Source organism: Corylus avellana, chromosome 6, assembly GCF_965113065.1.
Source record: "Corylus avellana chromosome 6, dhCorAvel1.hap1.2, whole genome shotgun sequence".
Lineage (NCBI taxonomy): Eukaryota > Viridiplantae > Streptophyta > Magnoliopsida > Fagales > Betulaceae > Corylus > Corylus avellana.
Genome location: NC_142495.1, coordinates 10,209,845 through 10,231,853, shown reverse-complemented (window position 1 = coordinate 10,231,853; position 22,009 = coordinate 10,209,845). Strand labels below are relative to the sequence as shown.

The following is a 22,009-nucleotide window of genomic DNA, read 5'->3' as shown; positions in this document are numbered from 1 at the left end:
GATAAGTGCTAGAATATTCATATTTTTAGCCCTTAACTTGCATGTTTTAATCCTTTAGTTTTGGTTAATTAGGCCATTTTACTTCCTTTTTGTATTTTCTTTGTTTTATAGGCTTTTGGAATAAAATAAAGCGTTTCTGAACAAATTCCAAGCTTAAAGGGCAAATTGGGAAGATCTAGAAGATATGGTTAAGCTTAACCAATCATGGTTAAAGTTTAATCAAATAAAGGAAAGGATTAATTCGGAATTTCTCAATTTGAAGTCAAATCGGATTGGATGCAAAATTGGATTCTGAATACGTCTCGGTATTTTGGCCATAACTTTCAGTTCAAATATCCGATTGAGGTGATTCAAGTGGCATTGGAAAGATAACTCAAACTTATACAATTCATTGTGAAATAGAATTTTCCCAATTCAGAGCGCCGCAAGGCCAAAATCATGCCGCAAGATAGTACCGCAATTCTGGGCGAATCCTATTCCGATTTGGGCTTAGGTTTTCTTTAACCTAATTGGGCTTGGACTTAAATCTCCGAAATTCCTAGGATTACTAGGGCTTCTAGGACTCTCTTAAGCCCTATAAATAGACCTCTAAGCTTCACAATTGAGGGGGGATCAGACGAAGACGCGCCGGGGGCGCCGTTCTTGGTCGCTTTCCGTGTTTTCTGGGTTTTTGTAGCTTGGAACTCGAATTCTTTTGTAAGTTTTTAATTTTAATGAAGTAATTTAGTTTTTTTATGATTTATTTTGTCATGAGAGGCTAATTCTTCAACTAAGGTTGAAGATGAAGCCTCACCATTAATTAGTTTTATATTTTTATGTTTCGTTCGTACAAATCCGTCGTTTAATGTAATGTATGTTCGTTTCAGTTCAATTGTGTGACAAAATTGTGATTGATTGTTTTTTATAAATCGTGAAAATGTTGGATATTCGTTGTGTTTCATCCAACGGATACATCGAATGATTTGATTGAGACTTATATCCATTGTGATTTACGGATACAATGGATGATTTGATCTCAATTGGATATTCGTTGTGATTTGTAATAGAGATGGATTCATCGAATGATTCAATTGGTTTATAAAAAAACAATAGAACATATATATAGGGTTTAATTGTTTGTCGGATGCATGAATGAAAACATAAGAATGTATACTTTGATTTGGTGAGATGAATTCTAAAACCTTAGTCGTTTATCTTTTGATTATTTTTATTTTATTTAGTTTATGTTAGTTTATTTTCAAAGTCAAAATCATTCGGAACTAGGTTAAGATATAATTGATTTAGATAGAAATTAAATTTCACAAACACAATTCCCTGTGGATCGACCTCGCACTTGCACACACACTATATTGCACACGACTCGTGCGCTTGCGAGTACAATTAAATTTGTACATCACCCACCATGCTCCCCAGTTCTTTAGCCGCCCATTGGCACAAAATTGCTTCATCTCGTCCACCACGCCCCGGCCATTGCGCTTCACCTCCCTTGCCCAAGCTATTGTAACTGTTTGCTGGTTTTTTTTTATTTTTTTTTATTGTGTTTTTGTTTTTGTTTTTTTTTTTAATAAGGGTTTGACTTCTCACTGAATCTACTTTCGTGAGCGATATTTGTGATGAAGGTTTTTGTCCTGACCTTTGGGTCGAGGAGAATTAGTTTCGATGTGAGGGTTTTGCTCTCATGGCCGGGAATATAAAAGTTAGAAATATGGGCTACCTATGCATTAGATTTAGTCTGCATTGAGTAGATCTATTCTATAACTGAAGTTTGGAAATGGGTTAACGGATGTTGAAGTCATGATAGGATCTAATTGTAAGATTTTTTTTTGTTTTGTCTCTATAACATTATAACCTCATAGTTTTGACTATAATTTATCAGACCTTTATGCTCTTATTCTTTTTTCAATGAATGAATATGAAGATTCCCATATATATATATATATATATATATATATATAGACACACACACGGTTGCCTAAGAATTTATATATTAACTTGATGTGAATTTATATATGGTATTGAATGTATAATATTAAATATCATATATCGAACTATATTTATTATTATAAAACACAAATAATATTCCTCAAAAAGTGATGAATAATTGGTAGCCGGCCCTAGGTTTTCTCCTCTCTCTAGGAGAAAACCTTGAGAGAAAAAAACATTTGGGGAGGAGGGAGCTCTTCGATCCCCTCCCCCTACTCACCTCTTCTTTCATCCCCATCCCCATCCCTCTTTTTATTTTTATTTTTATTTTTTATTTTATTATTTTTCCAACCAGTTCAATTGCTCAGGCCATTCATTTGCTTATGTTGCGCTGCCTCCATCCCCCCTCCACCATACTACACCACTCTTCGCCTTCTCTGAATCGGTTGGCTTTTAGATCTAGTTTTTCAAACATTATTTGGAGATCTCCAGAGCTGTGAAACCCTAAGCCCCCCTCCAGAGCGCCGCAGCCGCAGGGGAGGAGGGATGGTCATTGCTTGCATCCCTCCTCCCCTCTCCTCTCCACTCTGAGTGCTAGTATTTTACTTGATACCCCTAGTCCCGGTGCCCCTCTCTTCCCCCTCCCCATCTCTCCTTTTCCTCTCTGCTTTTTTTCGTTTTTGCCTTTGGTATTGCCGTTCCCTTGGCTGCTCTCTTCCCTGCCATCTCCATCTGCAGCGCTCCCTGCTTGGGTTGGAACGGGTTGGGCACTGGATCGGCTTGCCTTCGCCCGATCCTCCGTCCTCCGCCTGTCTTCCCCCGACGCCTACCCACCTCCTTGCTTTCCGGTTCCGCCGTGCCCATCCCACATTTTGCAGGGGTTCCGTTGATTCAGCTGGGTTTGTTTTCGTTTTTCCTTGATTGTGCTTCTTTGCTTTTGTTCTTTGATTTTGTTTTTTTGCTTCCCGGTTCTGTTTTTAGGCTTGTTTATGTCTTTAGTGTTTTCCTATTCTATTGTGTTTGTGTTCTCTCTCGGTGGGTACTACCTTTGGGGGTTTTCACTCAAACTCTCCCCCTCCCTGTTTGTTTGTGTGTGCCGCCGATCTCTTCCTCGCCCACTTCGCTGTCGGGTCTTTTCAGGTGCCCCTCCCGCGTCAAGCTTTTTGTGCCACTTTTCACAGTGGTTTCCGACCAGCTCGTGATCGGCCTCCTTCCGACTGTAGTGACCCGCTTTGTGTGTTTTTCGTTTTTATTTCCCTGTATTGTTGTTTTTCTGGTTTGTATTTCCTTTTTGAGTTCCCCTGTAGTTTGTTTTTTTTGCTATAATTTTTTTTCCTACATTAGTTTTGTTGTTCCCTTTATTTCCCTGTATGGTTTTTCTTTTTGCTTGTAATAAGGTTCTCTCTTCCTGCTTTGGTGCACCCGGTTGCTACCCGTTATTACTGGTCCAAACCCTTGGGTTGTGGATGTGAACTGTATCCTGACTTTCGGGTCAAGGAGGATGAGTCTCGGCTGGGAGGTTCTGCTCTCAAGGCCAAGGAATAAGCGCTACCTATGTATTAGATGGTGTCTGTTTAATACAGATCTGATTTTTAAATCTAATAATTAGTCATAGGTTAGCGGATGCTTTTGTTATGGTTGATTTGGTCTGTTGTTGATGACCATATCTTTAGCTTCGACTATGATTTACTTCAGAGTTTTTTGCTCTGTTTGTAAGAGCTTTATGCTCGTGACTTTTATCAATGAATGAATATGGTATGTTCCCTTTCTATATATATATATATATATATACACAGTTGCGTAAGAATTTAAATATGAACTTGATGTTAATTTATACATGGTATTGAATTTATAATATTAAATATCATATAACGAATTATAATTATTATTATAAAACACAAATACATCTATTATTAAACATAAGGTTGCGTAAGAATTTATATATTACTTGATGTTATAAATATTTTTTATGTATGGCATTAAATTTATAGTATTAAATATCATATAACAAACTATATTTATTATTATAAAACACAAATACACCTATTATTATCAAACATAGAGAACCAAGCATGTGACGAGGTCAACATACACCTATTATAAAACACAAATACAAATAATAGGTGTATTTGTCTTTTATAATAGTAAAACAAGTTTGTTATATGATATTTAATACTATAAATTTAATGCCATACATAAAAAAATATTTATAACATCAAGTAATATATAAATTCTTACGCAACCTTATGTTTAATAATAATAATTATAATTCGTTATATGATATTTAATATTATAAATTCAATACTATGTATAAATTAACATCAAGTTCATATTTAAATTCTTACGCAACTGCATTTTTTTTTTTTTTTTTTGAAAGGGAACATACCATACTCATTCATTGATAAAAGTCGCGAGCATAAAGCTCTTACAAACAGAGCAAAAAACTCTGAAGTAAATCATAGCCGAAGCTAAAGATACGGTCATTAACAACAGACCAAATCAACCATAACAAAAGCATCCGCTAACCTATGACTAATTATCAGGTTTAAAAATTAGATCTGTATTAAACAGACACCATCTAATACATAGGTAGCGCTTATTCCTTGGCCTTGAGAACAGAACCTCCCGGCCGATACTCATCCTCCTTGACCCGAAAGTCAGGATACAGTTCAAATCCACAACCCAAGGGTTTGGACTAGTAATAACAGGTAGCAACCGGGTGCACCAAAGCAGGAAGAGAAAACCTTATTACAAGCAAAAAGAAAAACCATACAGGGAAATAAAGGGAATAACAAAACAAATGCAGGAAAAGTAATTACAGCAAAGAAAACAAACTACAGGGGAGCTCAAAAGGAAATACAAACCAGAAAAACAACAATACATGGAAATAAAAACGAAAAACACACAAAGAGGGTCACTACAGCCGGAATGAGGCCGATCGCGAGTTGGCCAGAAACCACTGCGGAAAGTGGCACAAAAAGCTTGACGAGGGAGGGGCACGTGAAAAGACCCGACATCGAGCGGTGAGCAGCGAAGTGGGCGCGGAGGAGATCGGCGGCACACACAAACAAACAGGGAGGGGGAGAGTTTGAGTGAAAACCCCCAAAGGTAGTACCCACCGAGAGATAACACAAACACAACAGAATAGGAAAACACCAAAGACAGAACCAAGCCTAAAAACAGAACCGGGAAGCAAAGAAACATAATCAAAGAACAAAAGCAAAGAAGCACAATCAGGAAAAAACGAAAACAAACCCAGCCTAATCAACGGAACCCCTGCAAAATGTGGGATGGGCAGGGCGGAACCGGAAAGCAAGGAGGTGGGTAGGCGTCTGGGGAAGCCAGGCGGAGGACGGAGGATCGGGCAAAGGCAATCCGATCCAATGCCCAACCCGTTCCAACCCAAGCAGGGAGCGTTGCAGATGGAGATGGCGGGGAAGAGAGCGGCCAAGGGAACGGCAATACCAATGGCAAAAACGAAAAAAAAAAACAGAGAGGAAAAGGAGAGATGGGGAGGGGAAAGAGAGGAGCACCGGGACTAGGGGCATCAAGTAAAATACTAGCACTCGGAGTGGAGAGGAGAGGGGGGGAGGAGGGATGCAAGCAACGGCCATCCCTCCTCCCCTACGGCTGCGGCGCTCTGGAGGGGGGCTTAGGGTTTCACGGCTCTAGAGAGCTCCAAATAATGTTGGCATAAAGCAATTTTGTTTTCTCTTTTTTTGTCTCTTCTCCTCTCGCATATATAATTATTGGAAAAAATATAAAAAAACCCTACAAACTAACAGTTGTTTTTAAAAAAGTTTCACGATGTTCAAAATGGGCTAAAGTAGTCCGTCAAACTACTAAAGTGTCAAAAAGGCCACATCTTTTTTTATATTCCTATAATACCCTTATTTTTTAAAAAACTAAAATAAAAAATTAATAAAGTAATAAAATAAAAAACTAAAAAATTAATTTTTAAAAATAAAAAAATATATATAAAAAAAAAATAAAAAAATAAAAAGAAGAAAAAAGGAAAAAGGAAAAAGGAAAAAAGTGGTTGCTAGTTGAGCCAACCACAAGGTTTGATTTTGCATTTATCCATATTTTTTTACATCGCACAAGTGATTTAAAATTTAACCCAACTATTTTATTTATTCCAAAAACAAATTTGTATTTATTTACCCCTTGGGTGTTTTTTTCTTTTTTTTTGTTTAAAAAATAATTTAGTTTATTTTTTATTTTATTTAGTTTTTAAAAGGATATGGGTATTATAGGAATATAAAATAAATATATAGCATTTTTGACACACTTTGATAATTTGATGAGTTACTTTAGTATCTTTTAAATATTGTAAGAGTATTCCCAATGGAAGAGATAAATGCTACTTTTATCTAAAATGGCTCTTCAAATGTTTAAAAAACCCCTACATTGGATTAGTCAAAAGAAAATATAAAATAGATATTTGATTGGAAGAGTTAAAAAAAAAAAAAAACTAAATGTAGCAGCACTTTTCAAGAGAGCTATTTTATTTTTCATTGTTTCTCTCACCTATTTTCTCTTTTTCCCAAATCTTTTCCTACTTTTTCTCTGCATGTTTTCTTTTTTCAAAAACTTTTATTGCTTTTAATAATATTTTAATATAATAGATAAAAATATAGCTAATCAGATGTATAAACATTTAAAAATGGCTTAGCTAAACTAGGTAAAAGTGAATTTTTATAAGCTATTTTACATAAAAATATGCTTCTTCTATTGAGAATGCTCTAAGGCTCTATCACAAATAATTGTTAGTTTGTGAAGTTTTTTTTGTATTTTTTCCGTAATTATATTATATACCGGTCACGGGTGTACGTGCTTGTAAAGTTTATCGCACCAAAGAACATACATTCACGTGGACCAACTACGTATCTCGATCCCATCTTGGGCCCACCTACCGAAAGATGCTTTCCTTCCATTTAGTCAACGTAACTCTCTCTCTCTCTCGTAAGTTGTAAGTTGTAACTTCCTCTCCTTTTTTAATATCTCTCCCTCTAGCTCATATCATACGCACCCACATACTCTCACATCACATGGCTCCGGATCAACAACCCCACCACCCAAATCCGACAGAAACCCGCCTCATCCCGGCCGTCCAGGGCCCAACAACACGCTTCCAGATCCCCCTCCGCCGGCGTAAACTGCCGACAGTCCGCCTCGGAGGGAAGAAGCCCCGGAGAGCCTTTATTCTAGCGAGAGTTTTTAGGAGGATAAGGCTAAGATGGCTTAAGTTGCAGTACACGTGCATGCTGAAGAAGCTCAGAGAGTATTATCGGAATTTGGTTAAGGATATCGTGGACGCCGGCGCAACGCTGGAGACTTTCCACCAGAGGGTTCTGATGGAGGCCTCCCTAGCCGTTCCGGTCATGGGCGTTTCTTTCAATAACTATCCGTCTGTTTCCGGGTCAGGCTGCCCTCGAAGATCCCTCATCATGTAGAAGTCTTTGTCTTCGATCTTTCTTCGTAAGCTTTCATCTGCATCCATTTCTTGCTCTACCACCTTGCTTGTTTTTTCTTTTTTGTTTCTCCCTTTATTTAAATCATTTGAATGAATCTGTAAGAAAGTGAAATGAACATGTATAATAATATATTTCCAAGCAATTATATATATATATATATATATATATATATATATATATATATACCATTATATTCTTGTTTGTAGGCACGTCTATATATATATATATATATCATGGCCGAAAAGTATCTATGTATCGGTAACATGAAAACTTGAGCAGCTAATCTCGTGGTATTTAACCAATCAAGTTGGCCATTTAAGCTGACTTTCACCTTCTCTCGTAATCAAGGGCGGCCTTACCTCTAAGTTTGGGGTCTTTGGCAATTCCAATTATTTTTAAAACTTTTATAAAAATATTATTTTCTATATCAATGGCCTCATTAATGATAATTTTTTTACCTCTTAAATGACTAGATGATTTAACTCTCTACTCTACTCTTTCTTGTGTTTATGTATTTATTTATTTACATAAATTTAAACTCATGAAAGAAAAAATCCTGATTCCACCTTTACTCCCGACCCAGATGGATCCCTTTGTAAGATGGAAATACGATAATATATATATATATATATATATATATATATATAAAAGAGGTATGATAGGTACCCAATTCTTTTGCCTAACTTAAGTCTAACTTTGGCCTTATTTTTTTATTTAAATAAATAAATAGCAAATGAAAAAATTGTGTGAAGGAATAATATCTATTTTTTGTCTTTCTTTTATTTGGTAATTTTTTTTTTTTAAAAAAAAAAGTATTTTTCTTCATAATAATGCAATATTATGAAGAAAAATATCATTTTTTATTTTAAAAAAAAATACCAAATAAAAGAAAGACAAAAAATAGATTTTATTCCTTCACAGATTTTTTTCATTTGCTATTTAATTTTTAAAATAAAAATAAAAAAATGAGGCCAAAATTAAACTTCAATTTTCAGAATAATTGATTTTATATCTTAAAATTTGGAAAAAGATATGTTGAGAATACCAATTCAACCTACTCCGCTAGGAATATCATCTAGGGATGCAAGTTAGCATCGGATCCAACTTACATGCCGTTATTTTAATAACAGTATGTATGTTGTAGTTTAAGCAATAGTCAAGATGGGATCTCTCAAAATCTTTTTTTATTCTCTCTCTAATTAAAAGCTTTTAAAAGTAATTAACTTTGAAATTCAATCTTAACCGTTACTTACTCTACAGCATAGAGCATGTATGCTAGATCTATTAGCATCCGTTACCATGTACAGCTCACAAATTAATTGCCTAAAAGATTTTTTTTTTTTTTTTTAAAGTAATAAAACAAAAAACAAAACTCAGAAATTAATTTCGTGGGGTAAGTACATTTAGTACTTTGGGATGCCCTGTTACTTATAGGTAGTACTGAACTAGTGGGCTTAGAGTGGGCCAAAACTGATTTATGAAGCCAACACTAAACAGGCATGGTAGGTAACTTAAAAAGTAAGCAATTATTTCAATAACTAGGGATTTTCATTAATTTATTGAGAATTCACGTTTTTGAGTAGGTGGTCGGACATTTTAAAATTTATTGACATAAGTGGGTTTTACGTGAACTTTCTTATAATATGCTAGTCAAGTTGCTAGCAATTTAAATGTTAAATTGGTGTAGATCTTAATCCAGAATAAGCAACCACATTTTTGTTGATGGAAGGGATGAGGATCACATTGAGTACTTGGTGTAGATCTTAATCCAGTATAAGCAACCACATTTTTGTTGATGAAGGGATGAGGATTACATTGAGTACTTATTCCAATGATTTTGCATCAACCATTTTTTTTTTTTTTTTTTGAAGTGGAACTCAAATATTTCATTCAATAATCAAACATTTTTCAGCCAAAACAATATCACGAATGCATAAAGGGATGGAACCCCTCCATCGGTGTTCCTCAATCAGCTGTAATGCCGTCTTAGCCAACTTATCCACTGCTGAATTTGCTTCTCTCTGGACATGAACAACTTGCCAGGACTGACAACTTCCCAGAGTCAGCTTCGTGTCGTCCAGCAGGTGTCCCACCGATGCCCAACACTTCTCATCTCCTTGCAGTCCCCGTACCACCCCAAGGGAGTCCCCTTCAAGTATAACGTTCTCCACACCAAGACTCCAAATCAAAAGGGCCGCTGTCCATACTGCGATCGCTTTTGCTGTCATGGGATCAACAATATGGGGCCTAGTAGAGCTTTGTGCTGCAACCACCTCACCAACACGATTTCTTATTACAATCCCCACACCCATCCTTTTCCCTGCTAAATCAATCGCTACATCCCAGTTGCACTTCACAAATTCTGGTGGTGGCAAGCTCCAGCGTACCAGTGGTCGTTCGCGAACTCGCTGACCTTCCTCTTGTTTGCCATGGTCTGCAGATTTTACTGCCTCAACTCGGTCAGAAACCATTTGCAGCAGCTGCTCGGGGGAAGAGAATTTTCTTTCAAACACCCATTTATTCCTCTGCAACTATACCTGTCGTGCAATGCAGGCAAAAACCTCTGCTTCACCCTCACCCAGACGATCCAATAAACCAACCACAATATCCGGAAAATTGCATTCAGCCGTGATACTTTTTTGAAGCTTTCTAAAACTCCCATGCCAGACATCCTGTGCTGCCGGGCATGTCCACAAAGCATGGCACACAGTCTCGGCTTTCAGTCAGCAGATGGGGCATAGCGGGTCCTTCAAAATTTTCCGTTTATGCAGGTTCTCATTTGTTGGCAAAATGTTGTTGCATGCCTGCCACATGAACATCTTCACCACCGGTGGACCTCCTAACCCCCATAATCTTCTCCACAGGACCCGATTTGTTATCCCTTCCGAGCACTCTCCCAACTGTCGCGACCTGACCTCCACAGCAACATGATATGCACTTTTTACAGTGTATTTCCCATGTTTTGCTGGGCCCCATATCATTTGATTTGCTTGGGTGCTTGGGCATATCGGAATTCCACAAATAATACTTGCCTCGTCGGGATTAAAAATGGCTTCCACCAAAGAAACGTTCCACCACCTAGTATTATTATCAATGAGTGCCTCCACCTTTGCATTCCCCTCTAGAAGCCAAATAGGGGATTGTACCGCATGAGTGGAATGGACGGGCAGCCATCGATCACCCCAAATGGAGATGGAATTCCCGTCACCAGCCCACCACACTAGGCCTTCCCATAGAAGGGCCTTGGCATTCCAAATGCTTCGCCACGCATAAGATGGCTTCTTCCCCATCGGAGAATCCAAGAAGGAACTGTGGGGAAAATACTTTTCTTTAAAAATCCTCGCCATTAAAGAGTCTGAATGGTTTAGAATCCTCCAACCTTGTTTGGCAAGCAAAGCCAAGTTAAAACTTTCCAAATCACAATAACCCAAACCACCCGCTTCCTTAGCCATCCCCAACTTCTCCCAACTCATCCATGCTATTCTATTTCCATTGTCCTTGTGCCCCCACCAGATTTTTGACATCATGGAATTTATCTCCCGGCACAAAGACTTCGGCAGTTGGAAAACGCTCATGGTGTATGTCGGGATTGCTTGTACCACGGCTTTAAGGAGAACCTCCTTACCCGCTTGGGAAAGAAACTTCTCCTTCCAGCCATGAACCTTATCCCAGACTCGACCTTTTAACCCTTCAAAAGCCCGCAGTAGTGATCTGCCTATAAGTGCAGGCAAGCCCAGATAAGTTTCATATCTCTGTGTAATCGGAACCCCAACAATATGTGAAATTAATTCTCGATCCCCTGTCGAAGTATTACGGCTAAAGAAAATCGAGGTCTTCTCCTTATTTAGCTTCTGACCCGACGCTCTCTCATAGTCCTCCAAAACATTTTGCAAGCTTCTTAGCTCAGCTTCTTTTGCTTTGCAGAACAAAAGGCTATCGTCTGCAAAGAAAATGTGATTTATCCGCGTACCCCCACTAGTAATAGGCAATCCTGAAAATCCTCCCCTACCCTCCATACTTTGCAAAGCAAAACTAAGACCTTCTGCACACATTATGAAAAAATATGGCGAAAGGGGGTCCCCTTGGCGCAACCCACGAGTTGGAATGACTTGCCCATACGCCTGCCCGTTTATAAGTACCGAATACTTTACGGTTCATACACATATCATCACCAAAAGCACCCATCAATCATCAAACCCCATTCTTTTCATCACAAATTCCAAGAAGTCCCATTCAGCCCGACCATAGGCCTTGCTCATGTCTAGCTTCAAAGCCATATAACTCTCCTTACCCACCATACAAGAGTCCATGGTGTGTAAAGCTTCAAACGCAATAAGAACATTGTCGGTGATGAGTCTCCCCGGGACAAAAGCACTTTGGTTCGGTGAGATGATCTCCCCCAACACCCTTTTCAGTCTATTAGCCAACACTTTTGCAATTAATTTATAAATAACGTTACATAGGCTGATAGGGCGGAATTCCGTTATCTGGGAGGGATTTTTAACTTTTGGAATAAGTGCTATATGGGTGGAATTTATAGCTGCATCAAAAATCCCATTATTCAAAAAATCAAGAACAGCATTACAAACATCATTACGTACCGTACTCCACGAGTGTTGATAGAAACAAGCTGAGAAGCCATCTGGGCCCAGGGATTTTAACGGGTGCATTTACGCTAGTGCTTTGTCCACCTCAACCGCCTCAAAAGTAGATAGCAAACGGGAATTCATTTCATCTGTAACCCTAGCTTGCATCCCTTCTAGAAACTCCTCTTTTCCCCACGTCCCTCCAGAAGTGAATAAATCTTGATAGTAAGCGACGAAGGCTTGGCTAATTTCTTCCACCTTGGACCACTCCCGACCTTCAGTGTCAACAACTCGCTTTATCGTATTTATTCTTCCTCTGTGACTTGCCCAAGCATGAAAAAAAGTTGTGTTTCTATCTCCATCCCGGTACCAATTCCGTTTTGCTCGTTGTTTCCACCAGGTATCTTCAAAATCCAGCAGGGAGTCAATCTCCATTTGAAGACGTTTAATAGCATCATTTTGATCGGGTCCCTCTAGGCCTTGAAGTTTTGCCAGCAATTCAGTCTTTTCTTTCACGACATTTTCGTTGTTATTGAATTTTTCCCTGCTCCACCCCTTTAGACGTAATTTGCACCACTCCAAACTCCTTCTCACCCTCATCATTGCCCCTTCCTCCCTATTACCACCCCCCTCCCAAGCCTCATGAATAATAGCTCCACAATCTTCATCGGGGATCTAGCTCGCCTCAAACTTAAAGCCTCCCCTACCCTGTATACTCTGTGGCTGTATGTTAAAGAAAGAAACATAGAGTGGGTTGTGATCCGAAGCTCGTGCTGCCAAGACATGTATCCCGGCCGTTTTGTACATATTGCACCACCCACTATTACCAACAACTCGATCCAACCGTTCTTGCGTAAAAAGATGCGTCTTGGCATTTATTTGACCATGTAAATCTCGGACCCGAGGACCCCAAATCTCCCAAATTGCAATCCTCAAGAGCTGCCCGGAATGCCTTCATTTGCCCTTCACGTCATCAATTCGCCCCAACTTTCTCGGATTGGTGAACTATCTCGTTGAAGTCTCCTACACAAAGCCACGGGACCGGAGCAAATTTTTTTAAATGTGATAGAAGAGACCAAGATTCCATTCTTTTTGTAGGGTCAGGATGACCATAAAACCCCGTAAGCTTCCATGGCACTTCATTGTCCAACATCTTAACAATTGCATCGATATGACAACGAGAGTAATTTTGAATTTCTAATTCCTCCGCCACCTTCCAAAAAAGGGCCAAACCGCCACTCTTCCCCATCGGCTACACCACAAACAACCCTTCGAAACCAAGCTTCACTCTTAACCTTTCCATACGTTTCTTGTTGCTAATAGTTTCTATTAGAAAGAAAAAGAAACCCAGTATTTTGTTTCTAATAGAAACAAAAAACTGGGTTTCTTTTCTTTAACCATTTGGTCAAGGTCGCAAACTGTCCAAGGGTTCCCAAGCCCTCGATAGTTCCAGCTAATAAGGCTCATTGAGATTGGCGGGGCTGCATAGCAGCCGCCGCCGCCTCCATTATCTCATTACTCTTTCCTTCCTCACCAGTGCAGATTTTTTTGACACTCCTGTCTCCCTCATCCCCACCCTCTTGGTTTTTGGCTTTTCTTTTTTGCGTAGCCGACTGTGATGCACCCTCCCTCCCATCTTTTGGAACCCTGGCTTGTCTTTTCCATTTCCTTAAGTTTGTTTTTGACACCTCAGTCCTCACCATTGTCGTCGGTGATGCCTCATCCATGACAGCACAGTCATCCACTAATTCCATTTTGTTCTGAAGCACGTTAGCAGTACCTCTGGCAATCAAATTTTGACCCACGTCACCAGCCGTTAGCAGGTTGGGCCCACCTTGCAAGCTGTCCATATAATTCAATCCCATATTATTTTCCGCCATAGGGACCTGATTGAAAGCTGCAGTTTTGCCACCATTCCAGGCCCCATCCTTTTCCACGTTGACATCCCGCTCTGCATGAGGCTTCAAGGAGCCTTTATTTCCCAATCCTCCTGAGTGTAACGTATCCAACCCCTGCGTATCCGCCCATGATTTGCCTTCACCCCAATCTCGCTTCCTCCTTATGGCAAGAATCTGATCGTTGACTGCTGACCTCTTCACTACCATTATTGTAACGGCTAGGGTTTCCTTGTGGGTAGTGAGTTGCCTTATTGCCCCACCCCTTGAACGAGGAACCGCCGTCCCTGTTCTGCTCCGCCGAGAAGGTTGTTCCGCCCTCCCGAGTACCTCCACTGCTCCGCGTTGGATCTTCGGCCAGCAACCATACTCCCCACTCTTTTGCCCTACCGTCATTGGTCCGTTTTTTATGAGCCTGCACCGGACACCCTTTCCCCCCATGCAAGATCCTCCCGCAGTCAAAACATAGCATGGGGAGTTTTTCATATTTGAAAATCACCCAGTACGATTTTCCTCCCAACTGCAATGCTCGGCCTCTTTCTAGTGGCCCATGGAGGTTAATATGCACTCTAATACGTAGACAACACCCCCATCCCTCTCCATCTCCAGCTACATCGACATCCTCAACGGATCCCAATGACTTGCCGATTTTGACCCCCACTGCTTTGTTCATGCATAATAAAGGCATTTCATGGACTTGAACCCAAAACGGCGTGTGAGAGAACACCAGTTGCGACGGTGGTGTAATCCCATCGAACTCTTGCAGCACCAATATTTGTCGATCGAATGACCATGGCCTGCCCTCTAGCACCCGTCTTTTGTCCTCTAACTCCTCAAATTCAAACACCCAGACATTATCAAGCACCTCCGTAAATACCACCGAACCAGCCAATCGCCATATCCGGGATAAGACCAAACGAAACACCTCCTTGTTGACCCTACGCTCCCCACCGATCCTGCCCACCAAACTCTGCTCCCCTTTTTCACGTCCATCAGCTATTTCCCCCTCACAGATTTCCACGCCCGTTCTCTCACCTTTAGTCAAGGTGAACTTGCCACACAATTTCTCCAACTCGTCGGCCATCATATGGAAAATCACGTTGCCAATCCGTCGTAGTTAAAAAACCGTTAGTAACCTTCTCCCCTGCCGTAGCCGATAGAAGACAAAACCTCCCAACTAGCCGTTTCTCAGAGAAACCCTAGGGGAGACTTGTTTGCCCCAAAACCAATTTTGCATCGACCTAAAGTTGCTTCACTGACTTAAAAAAAGCAACAAAAAAAAAAAAAAGTTGCTTCACTTTTTGCCTTGTTTAACGAGAAATGCTAGGTTTTTATTATTATGTTTTTTTTTTTTTTTTTACAAAATTTTGTTCTAAAATGATGTTTAATCATTCCATGTGACCTTGTTTTAATAAATAAAAACATAAGGTTAAAAAGAGGGTGTCGAACCTCAAAGACTACAGAGGTTTTGTTATTAAAATTATGAGAATTAAAATTAACTTAATATAAAGGAGATTGATTTGATTTGTGTAACTAAAGTGCATGAAAATAAAAGAGAAATAAAATATGAGAGAAAATGTAGGATATTGACTTCACCTTTATCCGCACAACAATGGTTAATCAGATTTAATATAGAAATTCATTCTATGCATGTTATAAATAAACAAGAAACTACCTTATTAAAGAATAAGTATAATCCATCTTCGGTTGGCACGGATCGTCCACCTAACCACTAAGATGTGGTATGACCCGTCTTCCCTATGTATGAATTATCTAATTCTTTAACATGATATATACAATTAATGAATAAGTGTAACACATCTAGGTTGGCACGGACTATATACCTAAATTACACTAAACTAGGGTGTAGTACAATTCGTCTTCCCTAGCCATGGCCTATCAAATCCTATTAATCATATGTCAAAGAAAACCATTGTATAACCATCATCCTTACAATCACAGTAAACAAGAATGATTTGAGTTCAATAAAAGTAAAAGACTTTCTAATACAAGATTAGAATTTTACTAATATTGATTTTAGAATTTAAGAACAATTGCATTTAATATTTAAGAACAGAATCAATATGTAGCAATTCCATAGTTATACAATCAATATGCATAAATTGAAAATCTAGAAATTAAATACAATCCAACCATTATGCTTGGATAGGGTTACATCAATACCCCATGAAGGGGGTTTAGCCGCTGATGACTCCGCTAAGCCTATATTTGCTGAATTTTTGCTCTAGGCAGTGGATGTCTTTCTTCTATGTTTAGAGACCTATTTATAGGGATTAGGAGAAGCCTAGATACCCTAGGAAACCGTAGGTCAGTCTCCCAGTCCAAGTGGGAGACTAAAAACCAAATCCAAGGTGAAAAAGGACTGTTGCTGTATTCTGCACGCCCGAGTGTGCTAGATCCTAGAAGAAACGTACTCGAGGGCATAAGCGCTCGAGCTTGGCTGATTCTGCACGCGAGCGCTACCATGCTCGATCGTAGGCTGGAATGCACTTGATCCCAAGTGTTGCTGAGCTCGATCCCGGGTGCCAGAATGCATCCAAATAGTCTTTTAAGCCTAATTTTCACTGGAATTCTTGCATCTATCATTTAAAGCCCTGAAACATAAAAATTAAACAAAATTAAACAAATAAAAATGCTAAGGAATTAACATATGCGAGTTAAGGGGCTTGAATGTGCAACATTCAACGCTCATCACACCGCCAAACTTAGATACTGCTAGTCCTTTCGCGATACAAAACAGAAAATAAACTGAAAAACAACAAGATAAATCCTTATTTCATCGGATGTACGATTATATTTAGTGTATGCAATAAGCCTTTTAAACCCCTAGGCATCCCTAGAGGACAAGTGAAGTCTCGTGAGGGTTTAACAGGAATGATACCCACAAACATTGTCATCATTATGTCATTCACAAGAGTAAAGCATCACAAAAATAATAGTTTTCATTCATTGGCAAGCTTAAAATGATAAACTCCATCTTCAAAATTTCAAGAAATCACAAGTCAAATCACTTACAAATGGCAGTTTTGAGATACAACAAGTTTCAATTAGTGCAAAGTGGACTAATACACAGTCATGAGGCTTCAAAATAATTATAATATAAATGAATTAACATCTCAGAATTTATTGGACTTCCTATCAGATCAAACAATCAACGCATATATTTTTTTTTTTAATATATATAGGTCGTGTGCTGCTTAACTCCCTTAAGCTTTCTAATTGACCCATGTATCAAGCGTTAAGCCAATTACTCCCAAACCAAATGGCTTTAGGGCACTAGGTGTAAAGACACCCCTTGGACTTACTAACTCGAGTAAAAAGTGCTACGAAGCTAAGCTAGCCATTTTATTAATCAAACCGAACTTCTCACTTTTTGATACGAACACTCACTGCTTAATGAGGCAAGAGGTCCGGTTACTCAGTGAAAAATTCAAACTTGATACTTTTTTTTTTTTTTTTAATAGCATGCTAAGGTTATTCATCCAATACATCACCCAACATAATTCAAGACATTGAAAACAAATATAATTGATCTCAAATTTCATACTTCACAAACATGTATTAGTGTGCTCAAGGTAAATATTAAATTGAAACAAGAAGCATCTCATGTTGCAAAAACTAAGTAACAATACTCAAAATCCCTAAGTCAAATGATCATGTGTTCATAAATTTAAGCCTACCAATGAAATTCAAATCAAAATCAAAGCTCAACCACATGCTTAAAAATGGCATAACAACAAAATTGGACAGTGTTTTGTTTTTTCATACCCCCAAACTTGAATCATACATTGTCCCGAATGTATGTGCAGAACTAAAGAATAAGATCAAGAGTATAGGAATACCTGAATGAACAGATGTGGGCTATATCATACCCCCAAACTTGCATGCAAAAACATATGTCCTAAAAAAGAAAGTGATACTCCAACCAAATACCAATCAAGTGCAACACATTGTTGTCAAAATATAATCAACTGTAGAAATGGAACAACAATGGGGAAGATAAAACCTGGAAGGAGATCATGTATCCTGATGAAGTGAGGAGTCGAGCGCAAAGGGCTTGTGCTCTATCCTATGAGATATTTCTCAAAGTAATTTCGCGTTTTGAAGGATCTTACCTCGATCCTTCAGAAGTCCAATCAAGCTCTTCCATCCCTTCTTCTTTATGATCATGTAGCACTCCACAAGGAAAAGGACTCCTCTTAATCTCCCGAAACTGCTTCTCTCAGCTGAAAGGTCTAAAGGCTCCCCATGATGATATTCCAGGTGTTTGTCCCAAACTGGTTCCATGATCAACCTTTTGTCTCTATCGTTATTCTAAAAACCAAGGCAGCTAGGGAACTTGAAAAATCTTTTCTACCTAAATGAATTCAACTTTAGTAACCTCTGAATGAAATATGTCATCAGGTGGTGCAGTATTTGAAGTAATGGGCATAGGCTCCGGTGGGTTTCTCCATGATGGGGCTTCAGGTAGAGTATCAGGAGGTGGGTCTTTAACAATTTATGCAATGTCATCCAAGAAGAAACATGTATTTTGATCAGGCGCATGCTGGAAGACATTGAAGATGTTAAGTCTGATCTTCATATTCACAAAGGAGATCTTCATTACTCCAGTTCGACAATTAGTGCATGCATTGGCTGTGGTGAGGAAAGGACGCCCGAGTATGATAGGAATTTGCTATTCTGGATTCGGGACAGGTTCTGTGTCAAGAACTATGAAATCAACTGGATAGTATAACTTATCCACCTTGATGATGACATCTTCCACATCCCTCGGGGTTTCTTGATAAATTGGTCAGCCAATTGCAAGATAGTACTTGTACATTTTAGTTCGCCTAAACCAAGTTGCTAATATACCGAGTATGGAAGCAAATTCACACTAGCTCCTAAGTCGAGGAGAGCTCTCTCAATCTCAGTGTTCCGATGACGCACGAAATTGTAGGCACTCCAGTGTCCTTGAACTTTGGAGGAGTGTTATGCTGAATGAAAGCGCTCACTTGCTCGGTGAGAATGACTTTCTTAGGAATGTGCTTCCGATTCTTTCTCTTTTGAGTGCATAAGTCTTTGAGAAATTTTGCGTAGTCTAGAATTTGCTTGATGGCATCAAGGAGTGGGATGTTGACTTTGACCTGCTTGAAGACCTCTATCATGTCTTGTATCTTCTTTCCTTCCTTCCCGAAGTGGGAAGGTGCCTTGAGACGCTCTGGGAATAGGACCCTAGGCTCATATGGTATCTTAGGAGTGGGGACAGTTGATAAAGAAGCCTCAGTGCTTACTTGCTTACCCTTGTCCTATTGTAGATTTTGTGGAGCCTCGATTTGCTCTTCCACCTGATTGTCAACCACTCTTCCACTTCGCAATGTCGTGATGGCTTGGATTTTCTTTAGATTAGAGGTGCTCCCCTCCCGAATGTAAAGTCCCCTAGGGTTGGTCGCTAGCTGGCTTGGAAGCTTTCCTCCATCCCTCCTGTTGAGGGCATTGACAAGTTGTCCAACTTGAGCTTTTAACTTAGCGATACTACCAACCTTGGCTTCTATATTGGCGATGGACTGAGAGTGAGAGTGAAGCATTTGTTCATTGGCCTCTAGCCTACTGACAACAATCAAGATCTTCTCTAACATCTTCTCCTGAGCAGCCAACCTCTCATCATAGTCAAAACTCCTCGGGGGAGGTGGCTTGGCCTGATACTACTGTTGTGGGGTCCGATATATGGAAGACGGCTGGTAAGGCTGCTTGTTACTTTGGGGTTGACTGTGCAATCCTGAAGCAGAGTTGCATGAAGCTTGAGTCTTCCATGAGAGGTTTGGATGATTTCTCCAACCCGGTTTGTAAGCAGTAGAATATGAATCATTACCTGGTCATGAGAAAGCTGCATTGATTTGCTCATTAGAAACATCAGTATAATTTCAAGCATTAGGGTAGTCATTTATATGCATAGGACTAGAAAAAAATCAGCATGGTTTAGGTCGTGTGTGCATGTGAGCAGAATTAGGTGCAAGACCAACAACTATCAATTGATCTAACTTCCTAGTGATAGCATCAACTACTTGGGTAGCTACTTACAAGTGCCAAATATTGCAAATTTGGATCCCTTAATTTGCATGTGCTAAGCCTTTTACTTTATTATTTTATGATGTTTTGGTTAGTTTTGGTGTTTTAGTGTTTTGTTGGTTGCTAACGGAAAACCGCGCCTTTAAAGGGAAAATCCATTAATTATGTGCCTTAAGACACCTCAGGGAGCATTGGCAGCAAATTTGGATTGAGCGATGATTAGCACCTGATGAGTCCTACTAAAAAGGCCGTATCTAGAGTTATATAGCTCGAATTGAAGTGATCTTAGTGTCATTGAAAAGCTAACTCAAAGATCTACAAAATCATGTTTCACAAGAGTTGGCTAATTCCTTTGGTAGTGCACTCAAGCATACATATAGTGCAATCAAGCGCACTCATGCCCATCGAAACTAGAAAGTGCATGCTTGAGTGCGCTCGATTGCACCTAGAGTGCGATCGAGCGGGCTCGGCTGACCTGGCAACACTGAAATCCTAAAATTAGTTTATAACTATCATTTTTTTTTCTATTGTAAATGTACGGGGACGCGCCAGGGGCGCCGTACTTTGTCAATTTTTGACTTTTATGGGTTTTTGGAGCTTTGAACTCCAATTCTTTTGTAAGTTTGTCAATTTGAATGAAGTATTTCAGTTTCTTTATGATTTATTTTGTCATGAGAGGCTAAGGTTGAAGATGAAGCCACACCATTGACTTGTTTGCATATTTTATAATTTGTTCGTACAATTCCGTCTTTGAATGTAATATATGTTCGTTTCAATTCAATTGTGTGACAAAATTGTGATTGAATGCTGTGTATAAATCGTGAAAACGTTGGATATTCATTGTGTTTCATCCAACGAAAATATCAAATGATTTGATGAGACTCATATCCATTGTGATTCATATATCAAACGGATACAGTGGATGGTTTGATCTCAATTGGATATTCATTGCGATTTGTAATAGAGATGGATTCCTTGAATGATTCAATAGGATTTTATAAAAATAATAGAACATGTATTGGGTCTAATCGCTTGTCGGATATGTATGAACTAAACATGAGAATATGAGCTTTGATTTGGTGAGGTGAATTATGAAACCTTAGTCGTTTATCATTTGATTATTATCTTTTGATTTATTTTATTTGTTTTGTTTTCAATTTCAAATGCTCCAAATTTGGAACTAGGTTAAAATAGGATTAGTTTAGATAAGAATTAGTTTTCACGACACAATTCCCTATGAATCAACCTCGCACTTGCACACGTTGTAATGCACATGACTCCTTCGCTTGCGAGTAATTATAATTTGCACATCAGCTATATCTGCAGAATGTCCTACTTCAAAGAGACCGTCGGTCTTTGGTGCTTTAGGTACAGGTGCCCTACATCTAGTGGAAGCATGATAAACAGAATTACTACTCAAATTTTCAAACAGGGTCCATGCTTCATGCTCACTCTTCAACATAAATGTCCCCCCACAGGATGCGTCTACCATTTGTATATGAGGCTCGGTGAAGCCATCATAGAAGCTTTGCACCAGCTACCATTTCAGGACAGCATGGTGCAGGCATGACCTAAGAAATTCCCTCAGTCTCTCCAAGTCTCATGGAATTGCTCACCCTTATATTGGGAGATACTAATGAAAGCTCTCCTAATGTCATTGGTTTTTCCTATGGGTAAGTACTTCTTTAGAAATTATTGTTGCAATTCAGCCCAAGAAGTAATGGAGTTGGGTGCTAAGGAATTAAACCAATGTTTGGCTCTTTCCTTGAGGGAGAAAGGGAAGAGACGCATCCTTAGAGCATCCTTAGTGAATCCAATCAATTTAATGGTCGAACAGACTGCTAAGAACTCATTGAGGAAGTAGTAAGGGTTTTCAGTACCAAGTCCTAGAAAAGATAGTAGACTTTGTATATTGCTGGGCTTGATCTCATAGTGGGCTACCATAATGTCCGATAGCCTGAGACATGTGGGGGAAGTGTGTGTGGTAGGGAGATAGTGATCTCTCAAAGCCACAAGGTCACCCATGGTCTTAGTGGTGTGTTCTCTTAGCAAATTAGAA

The 22,009-nt window shown here is 39.2% G+C and overlaps 2 protein-coding genes across 2 annotated transcripts; one reads left to right on the top strand and one right to left on the bottom strand.

Moving 5' to 3' along the window:
- The first annotated feature begins 6,913 nt into the window (after nt 1–6,913).
- On the top strand, nt 6,914–7,533 carry LOC132188625 (uncharacterized). The gene has a single exon (XM_059603138.2). It carries the CDS (start codon nt 6,975–6,977, stop codon nt 7,377–7,379), a length of 405 nt encoding a protein of 134 aa, XP_059459121.2. The 5' UTR covers nt 6,914–6,974; the 3' UTR covers nt 7,380–7,533.
- A 1,753-nt stretch (nt 7,534–9,286) lies between these two features.
- Nucleotides 9,287–9,871, bottom strand: LOC132181765 (uncharacterized). The gene has a single exon (XM_059595001.2). The coding sequence runs from the start codon at nt 9,869–9,871 to the stop codon at nt 9,287–9,289; it is 585 nt and encodes a 194-aa protein (XP_059450984.2).
- Between the last annotated feature and the right edge of the window lie 12,138 nt (nt 9,872–22,009).

Coding starts and splice junctions, on each gene's coding strand:
- LOC132188625 (XM_059603138.2), top strand. CDS start 6,975: ATGGCTCCGGATCAACAACCCCACCACCCAAATCCGACAGAAACCCGC.
- LOC132181765 (XM_059595001.2), bottom strand. CDS start 9,871: ATGGTTTCTGACCGAGTTGAGGCAGTAAAATCTGCAGACCATGGCAAA.